The sequence below is a fragment of the Diplotaxodon limnothrissa genome, linkage group LG13, assembly GCF_057381915.1.
Source record: "Diplotaxodon limnothrissa isolate DT_005_m linkage group LG13, D_limnothrissa_male_GT1.1, whole genome shotgun sequence".
In the NCBI taxonomy this organism is placed as follows: Eukaryota; Metazoa; Chordata; class Actinopteri; order Cichliformes; family Cichlidae; genus Diplotaxodon; species Diplotaxodon limnothrissa.
The window spans coordinates 3,054,369-3,069,220 of record NC_140608.1 but is presented as its reverse complement, the minus strand read 5'-3'; the positions used below and the strand labels follow the sequence as shown (position 1 = coordinate 3,069,220).

Sequence of the window (14,852 nt, the reverse complement as noted above, 5' to 3'; positions counted from 1 at the left end):
TTGTTCAGTTGTTTAGTTTAACACCTAGGCATATACATATTCTCAGTCCTACTGGTGGGTTTAAAGTCCACATCATACAGTAAAACTGCGACATCTAATGGCAAGAGTTGGAATTACAATTTAAAGTTAGCCTGCAGCTTTGTCGGCCTTCAGGGTACAGATGTTGACAACAAACTGGGGAACTACAAGAAAAAGGCTTGACTGGCACTGAGTTGAATGTTTTCATCTGTAGTGTTGTTATGGAAGAAAGTAATGTCTTATTACACAGCTGAAATAACTGTTCAGTTTTATGCTTTTGGAAACATGGCATGATGCAAGAATTTCAATAGAAAATACTCTCCAGTGCTTTAGTATTATTATTATTTAGCTTAGATGGTTCTCCTAATTTGACAAAGACGAGAGAAAAGGCTATTAAAGCTGTAGCTGTTACTTAAAAATGGAGACAAAGCACCTTATTATTATTATTATTATTATTATTATCATTATTATATACAACTCCAGTTTTTTTCTGATGTTCTTGGTTACACTACTAAATTGACCTCCAAGTTACAGCAGTGAAGATGCCCCAAGGGGCCCATGTATATGTCATCCTCTCATAAGCAGCCAGCTGAGCCACTGTTTTAGCCCATTCATCCTATTTCTCCAGCGAGTAGTATCCGTAAAAGCCCAAACAATCCATCTTCTTTCAAAGAAGAAATCAAAGTCCAAAAGAAAAAAAAGAGCGAGCTTTGTAGAAATCTGAAACCTCTTTTTGAAGACTCCAAACATAATCTTTCAGGTACCATTAGACCAACATCTGAGTGTGTACAATACATTCCCCTGGTTCTGGTTCCCATTATAAAATTGTGTAGTCCATCTCCTTATATTATGATTATTACCTCTCAAAATAATTTACACATATGCATATATTTGTATTGTACTATATGTTGATGATACCCACATAAAGGCAACCTGCAGATATTTGTGCTGATCCTATAAGTCCTCTGGTTTTTCCGCTGAGTTATCAGTTAGTTAACAGAGCAGACTTCTAAAGCGAGAATGGTTCCTTTGATTCACATTGATTTATTTATTTATTCACCTATTCATTCATTTGTTTTGCAGTAGCATCAAATTCATTAATAGATATGTATGTTTTTCTCTGACAAATCAAATTATATGTTAACCTTTAAATGCACAAGTGGGTCAGAAAAAACCCCGCAGCCTTACCATATAGTTGTATATGTCAGAAAGAAAGCTGCTGTACATCTGAGCGCAATGTATCACAACAAAATGGTGGATGAAAATACCAGAAAGGAGAAAAAACACAATTAATCACATTCTACAACAAGACCAAAGGAGGTGTAGATACTATGGACCAGATGGCTGGAAGCTACACCTGCATGTATGGAAATGGTCTGGAAGGAAAGCCAGTGTTAAGTGAAAAGCAATAGATGCTACTTTGAAACACTAGCAGCGCAGAAAACTATCAAGAAAGTGTTCACATCCATGACTTCATGAAAGTACACCAGCATATCCTATACAAGCCATATACATGTTAAACTTGTGTTTTTAATGTAATTTTCAATTATTGTGGACCAATCTGCCTTTCTTGTTTTCATTAGTCCTGTTTTTTTTTAATTTTTTTAAAGATTGTTTAATAACGTTAGATAAAAAAATAAATTTCACAAAATGAAACGAAAAAGACTACACCGCACAGGACTCTGGGAAATGGGTCAGCCCAGCCACGTCACATACGTTCCGTTACGTCTCAACACCGCGCCAAACTCTCTTTCTGGTTGGCAGTTGAAATGTCAGTTTAGGTAGCATTAGCAGACAAGATGTTCTTGTTTCTGCGTGAACTTTACTGAATGGTCAGTGAACAGAAACACCCAGACATCGAGTAAATGTAAGTTTCCTCTGCGAATACGTATTAATTTGAAAAGACCACGTAAAGATGAATATTATTATCACAGCGTGCCTGCTGCTGATGTCGGCACCAGTATGTTGTTATTATAGAAGCTAGCTTAGTACATCAGTTTACGTACTTTCTTGATCAGAGTTCTGTATATGCCCCAAAAAGTAGTGGTCATGCTAAAGCTTAGTTTTCTAAGGCTCTTCTTTCTTCTGAGTATTTAGGTTACCGTGGCTGATTTGCAGCAGTGTAAAATGAGCAGCTAATACTAGCCATAACTACCTTACGTTAGCAGGAATACAGCAAGTTATATCATTGTTTGCTGCTGCTGTCAATAGGAAATATCTTCTTTAAATAGCTAGGAAATACCAGTTATAAATCTTGGCAGCATCATTAGCGGTTATGTCTTGTGACCGCCCAGGGACTTGACTTCCAACTCTTAAAGCTAGGTCAGCTAGCAAGCTAGGTACTCAGCGGAAATACAGCACAGTTGGGGCTTTATTCATGTTGCTGTGCATGTTTGGAAACTACAAACTGTTTCCAGTTTCAGAAATATTTGTAGCTGGAATGACAGCGGTGACATTAGCCGCGGCTAGACTCATCTCATTATAGGGTCTGGCCATTTTAAAGTGAAGAGGATGGAACTTGAATCAACTGCTATGCATTGCATTTAACCAGTGAGATTCTGAAAATTTAAATAAGAAAGTGAAAAGTGATATATTTAGCCACCTTGTTGCATGTATAAGGAGCCATAGGGAGAGATTATGTTCGTAGATCCATTGCAACAAGAGTTGCCATTGTCTGTGATTTTGTAGGCAGCTTCCTAAATACTGTTATGATGTAAGTGCATAAATGTCTAGGTCAGGCTCAAACGTGGAGTTTAACATCAAAAGTTGTGTAACTGTTGCAGCAAAGACCGTGTGCTTTGTTTACCTGTAACGTGTTGTTTGTGTGTTTCTTAGTGAACCAAAGAAATCAAAGCAGAGACTTGTGTAGTTTCAAAAACATGGGGGCCCTAATATCTCGATGGAAGGTAAGTGACTGACAGAAAACATGTTTGAATACAAGAAAATGAAACAGAGAAAAATTCAAAATGAAAACTGCATTTTGAATAAAAACATGATGAGAAATTTTCTTGGTTATGATAAATCACAGAGTGACTGGCATTTAAAAAGTTGATTGTATTGGATTGAATCCAAGTGATTATTTTGAAATGAACCACATGCACTGAATTTCCAGTCAAATGTCTAACCCCAATCCACAAAAAAACCCAAAAAACACTTAAAAAGCTTGTCAACTTTGTCCAAAATATGGTTTAAAAGATTTTTTTTTAGCTCACCAGTCATACTCCAACTATGCATGCACAGCGTTATAAGTGACTTGTTGTTAACCTTACATTCAAAATAACTTAACTGACTCATTTCTTAACACACACACACACACACACACACACATATATATATATATATATATATATATATATATATATATATATATATATATATATATATATATATATATATTTATTTATTTATATATATTTATTTATTTATATATATTTATTTATTTATATATTTATTTATTTATATATATTTATTTATTTATATATATTTATTTATTTATATATTTATATAAATAAATAAATATTTATTTATTTATTTATTTATTTATATATATATATAAAATTTTTTTTTTAAATATTTGCCAAACTCGTTATTTTTACTTCACAAGCCTTGAATAATTAAATAGAATGCTAACTCTGGATGCTGATTCTCAGTAAAGTTTTGCCTTGTGTGACTCTACTGTGAGACAGTTTGATAACTATGAACAGATTGAGCTTAGCACCCAAGCTAGGTGAATTCATACACTATATTTAGACATACTAACCAAGTCAAAGGGAAAGAAAGAGGAGCAGACAGGCAGCATGAGAGACTTGGCAACAATGAAGGTATTGATTGTTGTTCTCACTCAGAAAATCAAACATCCCATTTGCTTTAAGTTTCCTTTGACTAAAATATTTAGTTAATCAGAAGGGTATACTATGAAGGAAGTTTAGCAAAGCTGGGATTTTTTTGCTGGCTTCTCAAAACCTAAAACCACAGTCAAAGGTAAGGGATATCACAATGGGACTTATCAACTTTTTTAAGTGGGCTTTCTGGGTTCTGCTTTACATATAAACCATATTACCCAAGCAGAAAATCTACATTGCTCTTAAAACATGTTGTTCTAGTCATAACCTATAACCTGGCTCCAGTCAGGTTATGTGTTAAGCATAAGTTGCTACAGTGATTTAGCAAAACAAGAGACACTATTGTGAGACAGAAAACTCAAAGCTCAAAATAGCATGATAAAACCATTAATCTCGCTTTTTTTGCAGACCCCTCTGTAGATGAACTCTTGATAAATCAAAATTGAGTCTTTATTGGCAAATCAGTTGATTACGCTAATGGTGATTTTCTGACTTTTATCTGCAATCCAGGCAAAGCTAACAACAGTTGAACAGCTGGAGAACCTGGACAAGGTACTGACTGTGTATATTTTTTACCTGATTTTATGGATTTGCACAATGTTTCAATTCCATTTTAGGTTTACTAAAAATATGATGTAGTATGCCACCTGGAAACACCAACATACAACAAATACAACTACAAACCTGAGTACATTCCATAGTAGTTCTTTTAGTGTATACATAACCTTTACCATGTTTCTCTTGTAGGAGATTAAAGAGCTGGAAGAGTTTAAAACTAAAAACCAGCGTCTGCAAAAGGTAATGTCAGCAAAACATTAAAGATCTATAGTTGTATTCTTGAGCTGTCCTTTCTTTTTCTCGTTGATATATTTGTATGTATCTGTCTGCAGCTATGGGTTGGCCGTTTACTACTTTACTCATCTGCCCTTTACCTGTTGATCTCCCTGATCGTCTACTGTCTTTACCTCCCCGAGCATTGGTTGCAGAGAATAGCCATGGCCCTGCCTTTCTTCATATACCCTGTGCTGTGAGTGCCATTGTTGCTTTTCACAATAATTCACAGCGTTGTCTTTGTTTTTATCTGGTACAGATAACTTTCAATGTGTCAAAGTAAAAAATACACTTCATATTAGGTCTTATTATTTTCCATAAGTTGTGAGGAGAGAAAAGGGTTTCTGAATGTGACGAAGATGATGAAGACAATATTCTTCTCTCTGCATTTCTTTCTGGCTCTTCAACAGGGTGTGGTTCATCAGAAAGTTATTGATTTTTCTCTTCTCCAAACGCACTGAGAGAAACAGTAAGTGATCTATCAGTCTTCCTTTGCTTGTCTGTCCATTAAACTCAAAAGCACATATATTATTTTCAGGCTTCTATTAAGCTAGAAGTTGTCTCGCATAAGATACAATTCGGTTGGATCAAATCTGTCTACCTACTGCTCGCGCTGTGCCTCCTTCTATAATTAATTAGGTCATACTCATAGTTGAGCACAAGGAGGCTCAGGCAAAGTGGCCTGCTGAGCAGTGGCCTATTGAAAAATGGCTTGAGGAGTAATGGTTGTTGACTATATGATTTGAAGCATTTCATTTTGATTGTCCTTGCTTACAAATGTGTTTTCTTACAACCTAACTTTGCGACTCGAGTCACACTCTTATTGTTGACAGTACATACTGCTTATGCTACAAAGACAAAGTAGCATAATTTGTTCCTGAGATATGTTAAGATACTAGCAGAATCACAAATTGAGCATATAATAATTTAAACTGTGTTTTATTTCCACAGCATGGGTCGATGGAAAAAGGAGCTTATTGGAAATGATGCCAGTTGACTAAAGTTATTCATTCTTCTTTTTAGGTGAAAAACTCGAAGATTTAAAGGCTGCCAAAAAAAAGATTGTAAGTATTCAGTCTTTCACTGTAAAGGCCATTACACACTGAATGCACTGCAAAATAACAGTTTGAAATTACAAACTTTTCACATTTGAACTTGTAGTGTAACACATATGAATGCATTGCGCTTTTGCTGGAAATTCGTCCTCAAAATATGCACTGTGAAAAAAATACAGTTAGTATTAAGTGACGATGAGCTGGTCCTGATGCTTCTAAAGAAGAAAAGGAATAAACAGATTTTGGGTTCAACTCTCAATTCTCATAAGAAGGCAGCAGCAGAGGGAATTTCATTTTTTAATCCAGGAGTTGAAGCTGTATCACAGTCGCTTTCGCGGCCTGTTTTTGTTGATGGCAGAGTTAGGACTGAAGAGGCAGAGAGATAATTTGAGAGAGCCGATGGACCTGAAGCAGCTTTTAGCCGCGTGTCTTAGATAAAATAGTTATTTTATAATTTGTATATTCATTACAGGTTTGTATTTTGAGCTACAGTCTGCTTATTGCCAAATACAGTGGTCTGATTGGTCAGATCTCGTTATTTGGATCTGAAAAATTGTGTGTTACACGTCCAGTTTTATTATTTTATTTAACTGTGATTGAAAAATTGTAAGTTTTCCCCCAGTTTTGTCTGTTTGTTTTTTTTTTAGTTATTTTTTATTTCTCTTCAGGATTGCAGTGGTATGTCAGATTAAAATTTCCACTCAATCTCCGAACCCTCTGTGGTATCAGAGCTGGGTCTGTTCTTTTATTTTGTATGTTATTTAGTTTCACGCCTTGAGAAGCAGAAAGCATCTTCAAGAAGAAAATCATTCTGGCCTTTTTTTTCTTTTTTTTTTACCCCTAAGGCTTAATATGTGTATCTGCTAAAATCTCAGATGAATTTGAATCTCAGTGACTTCAGCCTCAAGCTCAAGTTTTCTGAAAATCTTGTGAATGCAATAACTCGAGAACAAAGCAACATAGTGTTTTGAAATTGATACCATAAGTGTATTTACTAGGAGGTTGAGGGGTATCACTGGCCCCATCAGTATTTTTTTTATTCCTCGAGTTACTTCAACATTTCTTATCCTGTTGAGCCTGGATGTTATAGCTTAGATTTCCCTTTTTTTGTCTTTCCAGCTTGAGGAGGTGATGGAGACAGAAACGTACAAAAATGCCAAGCTCATCCTGGAACGTTTTGATCCTGAGGCTAAGAAGAAAGCTGTGAGAGCTTTTCACTTGATGTTTATTTTATCTGTTTATTTTTGTATTGTATTTTTATTTTGTTTCACATTGCTCCGCTTTGTTTTGCTGCAGGAACTTGAGTCAACTCCAGTGCGTTCTCCGATGACTCCCAGGCCAGGACAAGGTACCCCATAATTCTGTACAGTGTTACTTAGATTTACTTGGAAAGTTTCTGATCAGAAGAGTGGAGCTCTTCAAAAGAGAGAGAGAGATTTCTGTGATGACATAAACAAATCCTATGTTTGGAAAGGACCAAATGCTTCAATTAATTTCTTCCCCCTGGGCAGAGATTCGGCAGAGAGGGGTGGTAATGAGACCGATGCCAATGGGCACCCCGCATGCAATGGTCATGACTCCTCCACCGGGAGCACGTCCCTTGCTGGGACCAGCAGGCACACCTGTGGGTAAGCAGACAAAATGAGACACTTTAAGTATAATAAACGATCCTAATATTTCTTAAATCTCATGCCGTGCCCATTTGTGATGCATGTAAAAAGAATATTCAGCATCAAAATCTATATGAAGGTTTAGGTCAAAGGCACAGAACTAAGTCAAAGGCAGCTGTAGTAAACAGCAATGCCAGCTGCCTTTGACTTAGTTCTCTTAGATGCCAGTTTGTGTCCATCTCTTGTGTCGCTCTTCCAACAGAACGTGTTCCTCTCTCAGCTCCAGGAGGTCCACCAGACAGATCTGCTCTGTCTGCTTCGGTCCTACAGGGCGCAGTACCGAGGACTCCCTCCTCCCCAATGCTAGGTAATGTCATTAAGAGCATCTTAGCTTGAAATCAGGCATCTATGCATGGCAAACAAGAACTTCTGCAGTGCCTGATTTCTCCTAACTTTTCAAGGTAGTAATTTGGACATCACCACTCTTAGTGTTTATACCGTTTATATTGTTTTGAGGCTGGCAAAAAGCCCACAATCTGTTTTTTTTTGTTTTTTTGTTTTTAACCCAATCTGTTTTTTTAAACTTACAAAACAGTGTATTTGTAATGTGAGTCTGTATTAATTTCCATGTGTGGACTTATTTACAGGTATGCACCCTCCAGGTCCTCCGTTAGCTAGACCCATCTTGCCCAAAGACAGGGGAGCTCTGGACAGAGTCATTGAGTATCTGGTAGGGGATGGACCACAGAACAGGTGACGATCCTTTTTTGAATTTACAGCCCTTTGTAGAATTGTCTTATTTCAAACTGATGGATTAGGCTCTACAGGAAGTGTTGGGCAGTCAATGTCAGCCCAACACTGCCATGTATTGAACTGTACTATAATATAGAATCAAAATAAATGCATTCACTCATGGTAAAGGCAACATTACATTATTCTTTGAGCTCTGCAGCTTGTACCTGAATGATCTGCATGGAAATGAACACCATAGCAAAAAATTACACAAGGGTGAAAAGCTAGGCTGCTCATTTTATCTATTATTTGTATGGTAAATGTGTTTTTAAAAAATGTAGTTACAACAGAAACTATAAAACATAAATAAAACCAGGTGGTGCATGCCAGGTTAGCTGCTTCTCCAGATAGAGTGCTGTGGGAAGTTATCCCGCCTGAAATAGTTTATAATGAACTCACACCTGTTTGCTCTTCAGCTGCACTTATAGTATTCACTATGTTTGTCTGTTGGAGTTATACCATTTGGAGAAAAAACATCATGGGAAATCATGAACTGAAAAAGATGAGGCAGGTTTTTGAGGTGTATTTTTTTTCATTGAATAGCTCCTGGAATGCTGCGATCATTATTCTCTTTGCCTCTATATTTTTCTCTGTCCTGTCTTGTTTCTTATAGATACGCGCTGATCTGCCAGCAGTGTTTTTCTCATAATGGCATGGCTCTGAAAGAAGAGTTTGAATATCTAGGTAAGCTCAGAAATGCACTACTGCATTTTTGAAGATGTTTTTTAGGTAAGACAGAAGTGATTGGAAGATTAGCAACGTAAACAATAAAACTGTCTTGACTTCTCAACAGCTCACTGAAAGCTCAGATTCCTGGATAAAGTGTTTCCATGATAAATAGGTTTTCATGGTTCTGAAACCATCTTTATATGTACAACACGTAAATGGTACAGTCCACAAATTGATGAAAATCTGGACATTCACGGATATGTGTACAGAATTTAAGCAATCTAATCGCCAATTCTTTTTTGTGTGTGTTTTCCTTTCTCTCTCCTCCTCCCTGCAGCATTTCGTTGCGCGTATTGCTACTTTATGAATCCAGCCAGGAAGACTCGTCCTCAGGCCCCCCGACTTCCAGAGTTCAACTTTGAAAAGAAGCTGCGGGCTGAGTCACGTTCACCTGGGCCATCACCACGTTCTGGGACAGATACAGAGGAGAGCGCGCCACCTTCTGGAGGTACCGGAACACTCATCACACAAATGACACAGTTGTGTCGCTCTCACCTAACATGCTAAACTCTAACCAAGCAAAAACTAAATGTTATGACCAGTGCCAAGACTGTTCTAGTTCACTTATCAGAACAGAAATCATTGTTTGTTTGTTTTTAATGAATACCTAAGTTTAAAAAAAAAAAAGAAAATTTAGTCTGAATGTAACCATAGGTTGGTTTGTATTTAAATCTAAGAGAATGGGCACACAGTTATGAGGTTCCATTTATGCCAAAAGTGTGTTTAGCTGTGAATGTTGTTGAACTGTAGTTGGTGACAACATGATTTTGACAACCACACATTTGTGTTATAGTTTGGATTTGTTGCATTTTCTTTGAAAATTGACACTGAAATTTGTGATCCTGATCTCAAATTTCAATGAGTTTTTTTTTCTAGAGCATTGAGCAAAGTCAGTGTCAGATTTTTAACCATTTAAAGTTTTAATACAAGGCCACAGTCCAACTGAACAAGACTTAATCGAACTTTTTTTAACAAAAGTATAGATAGGAGATGTTCCACCTTTTCTGGTGGGGCAATGAATGACATGACAGAGAGAACACACACTCCTAACTACACAGTGTCAATAATTTTGGTACAAATGGCACCCCGTATGCAGTCTTACACTTAGACTCTCCTGTACATCTTGGCTATTTCTTCCATGTCCTAACACCTGTTTTAAATGCTTCGCTGCAATGTGCCGGTTGACCTTCTTCATTTTTTTTATCTTTGATTTTTTTCAACCTTAATCCTTTTTAAAGCTTTTTAGTGAGCAACAAGTCAGATGAGGCAGCACACGGGCACACTTCGATTGTCACCACTTTTTATTTAAGGGGAATACACCGTGATTGTAAAATCAAGAAATATAATTCCAATGAGCAAGATGGAATGAGTTTCCTGTAACCGCTTTCTTGCTCAGTGCTCATGAAACTGCACAGTCGAACTAATTGAACAGAATTTCTAGGCTACATGTTTTGCAGTTTCTGTTCATGAGGTAGTTGGGCAAGAAACTTCTCTGCACCAAGTAGAAGCAGAAGCAGTTCAGCATGTATTTCAGTCAACAGTTGATCAAAAGCTGCATTCGTGCAAGTTTCACAGTACATTTCCTGTGATCGGTGGGTTTAATGGTATGATTTTGCTTCTAGCAAAAGCTCCAGCTCCGTGGAATTTGGTCCACAGTTTCAAGATCCAACAGAGACCAGAGACTCGACCTCTGCGGAGTCCAGGTTTCCCTGCCCCTTCTCTCCCTGCGCTGTGCGAACTGGCATAATTTGAACTGATTTGATTATCGCCAGATGGGTCCATCTTTCTTTGCTGTAGAATTCATAACACTGTAGAATGCAGCCAATCCCAAACTGCTACCAGTAATCAGACTAAAGCAATGATGGGTGTTAGCTGGTGATGGATGTCACCAGACCTGGGCCCGATAAGAGTCATAAATGGATTTTATCCTGCCTTAAAGAAATTTTAAAGCCAGACTGCAAAACAAAATAAATAGATAAATAAAAAATATAATGTGACATTTTTATGCTTCTGCTGATCCACTGATCCTGTATTTCTTGAGCTGAAATTATCCTTCTTGAGCTGAAATTATCCTTATAGATTATACATTTAAACAACATGACTTTGATCTGACTTATTTGACCCAGGTTTGGTATTCATTGAGTGTGTAAAATATTTAGACCTTCTTCTTAACTAAGTAATTTTTGCTTTGGAGTCCATGTAGAAACGTGAAAATGATCGAAAAAAAAAACCCCATGCCATTGTTCCTGATTTAATTCCCATTCAGCTCGAATAACATTAATATACATTTTTGGGGCAATTTTAAATTGCTCAAATATCCAAGGACTGGTAGGTGCTTTCAGTCACCCCATTGGAAAATGTGACCTAAATTTATTTACTCTGCACTTATGTCAGGAGATGTGCTGTATCATGTAATCATTGCCAATCTCCACATGAACTATAAATCCTCCACAAACAGGAATCAAATCTTCCTTTTGCCACAGTCTAGTTCTACAATACATTTCTGTGTAATTGACAGAATTTACACCATCAGATTTCTTTCTTCTTCTTTTTTTCTAGAACTCAAGTGGATTTGCCCATCACTAAATGAATCATTATACATCACAGCGTTTTTCATTTTCATCCCTAAAATGTAATAACATGTACTTGAGATGTAGATTCGTATACCATAGCCTCTGATGTTGATCTTCCTGGCCCTTTAATTTATGGAAGAGGAGAGGTTTCTGGGTGTGTTAGTAAAGCTCCTTACATTGCTTGCTACTTCCAAAATCTGTTTGTAGAACTCTTGTAAACTCTTGTAAGCTTACAGAATGTTAACCTTAACAACAGGAATGCTGCTAATTTCCTTTACCACTTGATCCAAGAAACCAATCATTCGTTGTACTGCAAACTCTTCACGTTACCCCAAAGCTTGCTCTTTCTCACGCCTCCCTTCTGTTATCTTTTTGCTTCGTGGTTATATACCTTTCTTCCTTGCATGTTTTCTCCTCAGATGAGAAGGAGATGGGAGATTGTGAAGGAATCACTAAAGAAGTAGACAGCGAGTGCCCATTAGAGGAGCAGGATCAGCTGCAGCAGAAGGAGGAAGAGAAAGAAGAAGAAGAAGAAGAAATTGTTCAGGAAGAGGTGGCCGAGGATAAACCAGAGCAGAGTCGCAGCAGCCCCTGTGAGACAGGAGCTCAGCCATTGTAGTTTCTAAGAGGCCAGAAAAGGTCCACAAGGATGTGATTGTTCTGTCCAGGCAGAAGGTGATGGTAATAGCCAGGATAGTTATTGATATTTAAAAGCAGCATTGATGGACAAGGATTACCATCATCATTATTTATATTTATTAGTGAAATTGTCCAACAATATTGCCAAAAATGATGCCAACATATCTTGGTCATGAGTTTGATCCGATGACTGGGAAGGAGTCAGATTGAGGGTTGTAGTTTGAATTTTAAGGCTATTTCTCTGTTGTGTAGTTGGTTGATTGGTGATATTGCTCTGTAGGTGCACTGACTAACTTAAAGTAACGATTTACACTCTAAGGTCCTTTTAGGGTTAATGTAGTTGGATGCTGTATGGTTTTGATAAGAAAAAGTGTTTTAGATAGAACTGCTGGTTCACACATTGTTTTTCCTCAGATGAAATGACGTTAAAAAGAGGATTACTGCTGATTAAAATGACTTCCTGAAGTGGGTGAGAATGTCAGATAGTTGTAGCGAAAGGTCAACACAAACACTCCTTATCCAGTGTGGGAAACACTGGATTTTCCTACACTATCCAAACACTGACATGCATAACACATGAAGTCCATCTCAGGATAAACCTGTTGTGAATCAGAACAGCTTCTGTTGTGTTTACAGTATGTGCATACAAGTATGCTGTTAGGTTTCAGGCTGCTGCTGCTGTGGCTTTTTCATCTTCCATTTTAAGTCCCTGATCCTATATTTCAGGCTGACAATAAAAAAACATTTATCTCTTTGGATACCGTCTGTTATAGTGATGTTTAGCCAATGCTGATGCATGTATGCTTTTATTCCCATACATTGTAATGCTTTTTGTTTCTCTTTTGTTTTCATTATATTACTGGATCTTTGTCCCAGACTGCCAATAATGAGATATGAGCAGTTAGTTGCATTTAAATCTATTGGAAGCAAAAGTACTGAAACTGAATGCTGAATGAGGGGAGTAAACCAGAGTGTGGCTAATATTGCATCAAGGAAAGGAAGGATGCTTATTACAGAAACAATTAGCTGTAGTATGTTCACTGAAAGTGGGGGGAAAAAGACTCATTCTCACTTTTTTTTTTTTTTTTTTTTTTTAAAGAGGCTGAGAGAATGAATTTAAATAATGTTTAACTTCAACTGTTACGCTAAAGAATCTGTGCTCTACCAATTGGTATGGTATTCACCACTTTTCTGATGCTGATGGAAACGGGTAACATGACTCTCATTACTCTTATTTCCTTTATAATCTGCGTGTGTGTGTGTGTGTGTGTGTGTGTGTGTGTGTGTGTGTGTGTGTGTGTGTGTGTGTTCTCTTATTTTGTGGCTGGATTGAAACAAACTGGCCATCAAATCTGGAAAATTAGATTAACCAGAGGAAACATGTTGACTCTATTTTTCCTTGCCATCTTTGTGCAGAATACATTTAAACTAAGCTCTTACTTTTAATCAATGTCTGCAAGATATTGCCTGTCAAAAACTGTTATTAGCTTAGTTATAACATTAATATTTATTAGCTGATAACAATGAAAAAATTGCTGAATAAACTTCTGTATAGCAAGCAGAAGAAACAAACGACTTTGAGCTTAAGCTGCCAGTTTATCTGTATGTTTTCATTGCCAATGGTTTTACTCAGTTAGGATTATAATTTGCCAAATCCATTGCTTTGCTTCGTCTCTACTTCACGTCGTCATTTGCACTGAGTTATATTTTTATTTTATTTATTTGGCTATACAGTGTTTTTATTAGTAAATCAGACATTTTTTTTTAAAAATGTACTCACTTAACCTTTTATTGCCATTGTGTTCACAGCTATTTAAGTGTATTCCTTGATTCTGTTTCGGTAAACATTAGATCATAAAATATTGAAAGAGTTTATGTCTCGGTGTTTACGTTCATTCTAAATGTTCACAGTAGGTACCTGGTGCCATTATTCTAAGTCCTAGCTGTATAGCTTAAGGGATGGGAATTAATTCTTCTTTTGGCTTGTTGTGTTATTAGGTGGAACCAGGAGAAATGGTGAGTGTCTATGCAAATGTAAATGTCCTGCATCACCTGTGTTGCACAGGTTGGGTCCCAGAGACACACCCTGATGACGTGGGGAAAATAGTTTTGCCAAAAGTTGGCTGGTAGGATTGGGACAGCCCAAAGAATCCAGAGGCAAGAATATTTTTGGCTAAACCTTGGTCAAATGTTAAGGAGAGAACACTTTGTGAATTTCAAGTCTCCTGTCATGACACGTAGAGTATCACTTGAATTTAAAAAAAAATTTTAATCCCGTTATTTCCCTTCATCTGATTGTTTTACAAAGTTGGGGAAAAAACTGGTAGCTGCAGCATCTTACTGACTTGTGGTTAGCTTAATGCTTCCAATATCAACAAACCGTTTTTGGTATTTTTACATGCTGGTGAAATATGTGTATAACTTCAAAATATGAGGCTGCCTGTTAAATATTTAAAGAATGTCCCAGATCCTCAACATGGTGTCTCGCATCCTGATGTGTAATACTTGTTTCTTTTCCGTTTGTAGTTTTGTTTTTGCCTTCCTAAATTTATCAAATGGATTTCTACCCATGCTTTTTGTCATTAAATTTGCACTTGGAACGCCCAATAAAGAGTTTTTCAACAACAAAGGACTGCCGTGGTTGTGTTTTGTTAATTGTTTTGATCCTAAATATTATGATCCTTCTCTTAGATTACCGTAAATCACTTTTCAGTTCACTGTCAGACACCACTTGTGATTTTTAGTGGACTTATTAATTATTCA

At 36.9% G+C, this 14,852-nt stretch overlaps 1 protein-coding gene across 3 annotated transcripts; it reads left to right on the top strand.

Moving 5' to 3' along the window:
• Window positions 1-1,765: 1,765 nt before the first annotated feature.
• Window positions 1,766-14,709, top strand: lnpk (lunapark, ER junction formation factor). Of its 3 annotated transcripts, XM_085369636.1 has the most exons (16): window positions 1,766-1,885; window positions 2,854-2,924; window positions 4,371-4,412; window positions 4,608-4,658; window positions 4,751-4,887; window positions 5,102-5,160; window positions 5,715-5,755; window positions 6,866-6,949; window positions 7,043-7,094; window positions 7,258-7,374; window positions 7,619-7,723; window positions 8,004-8,109; window positions 8,762-8,832; window positions 9,155-9,325; window positions 10,500-10,580; window positions 11,870-14,709. In XM_085369636.1, exons 2-16 carry the CDS (start codon window positions 2,898-2,900, stop codon window positions 12,067-12,069), a joined length of 1,344 nt encoding a protein of 447 aa, XP_085225762.1. In that variant the 5' UTR covers window positions 1,766-1,885; window positions 2,854-2,897; the 3' UTR covers window positions 12,070-14,709. The 3 variants fall into 3 exon arrangements, with proteins under 3 accessions (XP_085225762.1, XP_085225764.1, XP_085225763.1); XM_085369638.1 differs by lacking the exon at window positions 10,500-10,580 and having other exon boundaries at window positions 7,637-7,723; XM_085369637.1 differs by lacking the exon at window positions 10,500-10,580.
• Window positions 14,710-14,852: the final 143 nt, after the last annotated feature.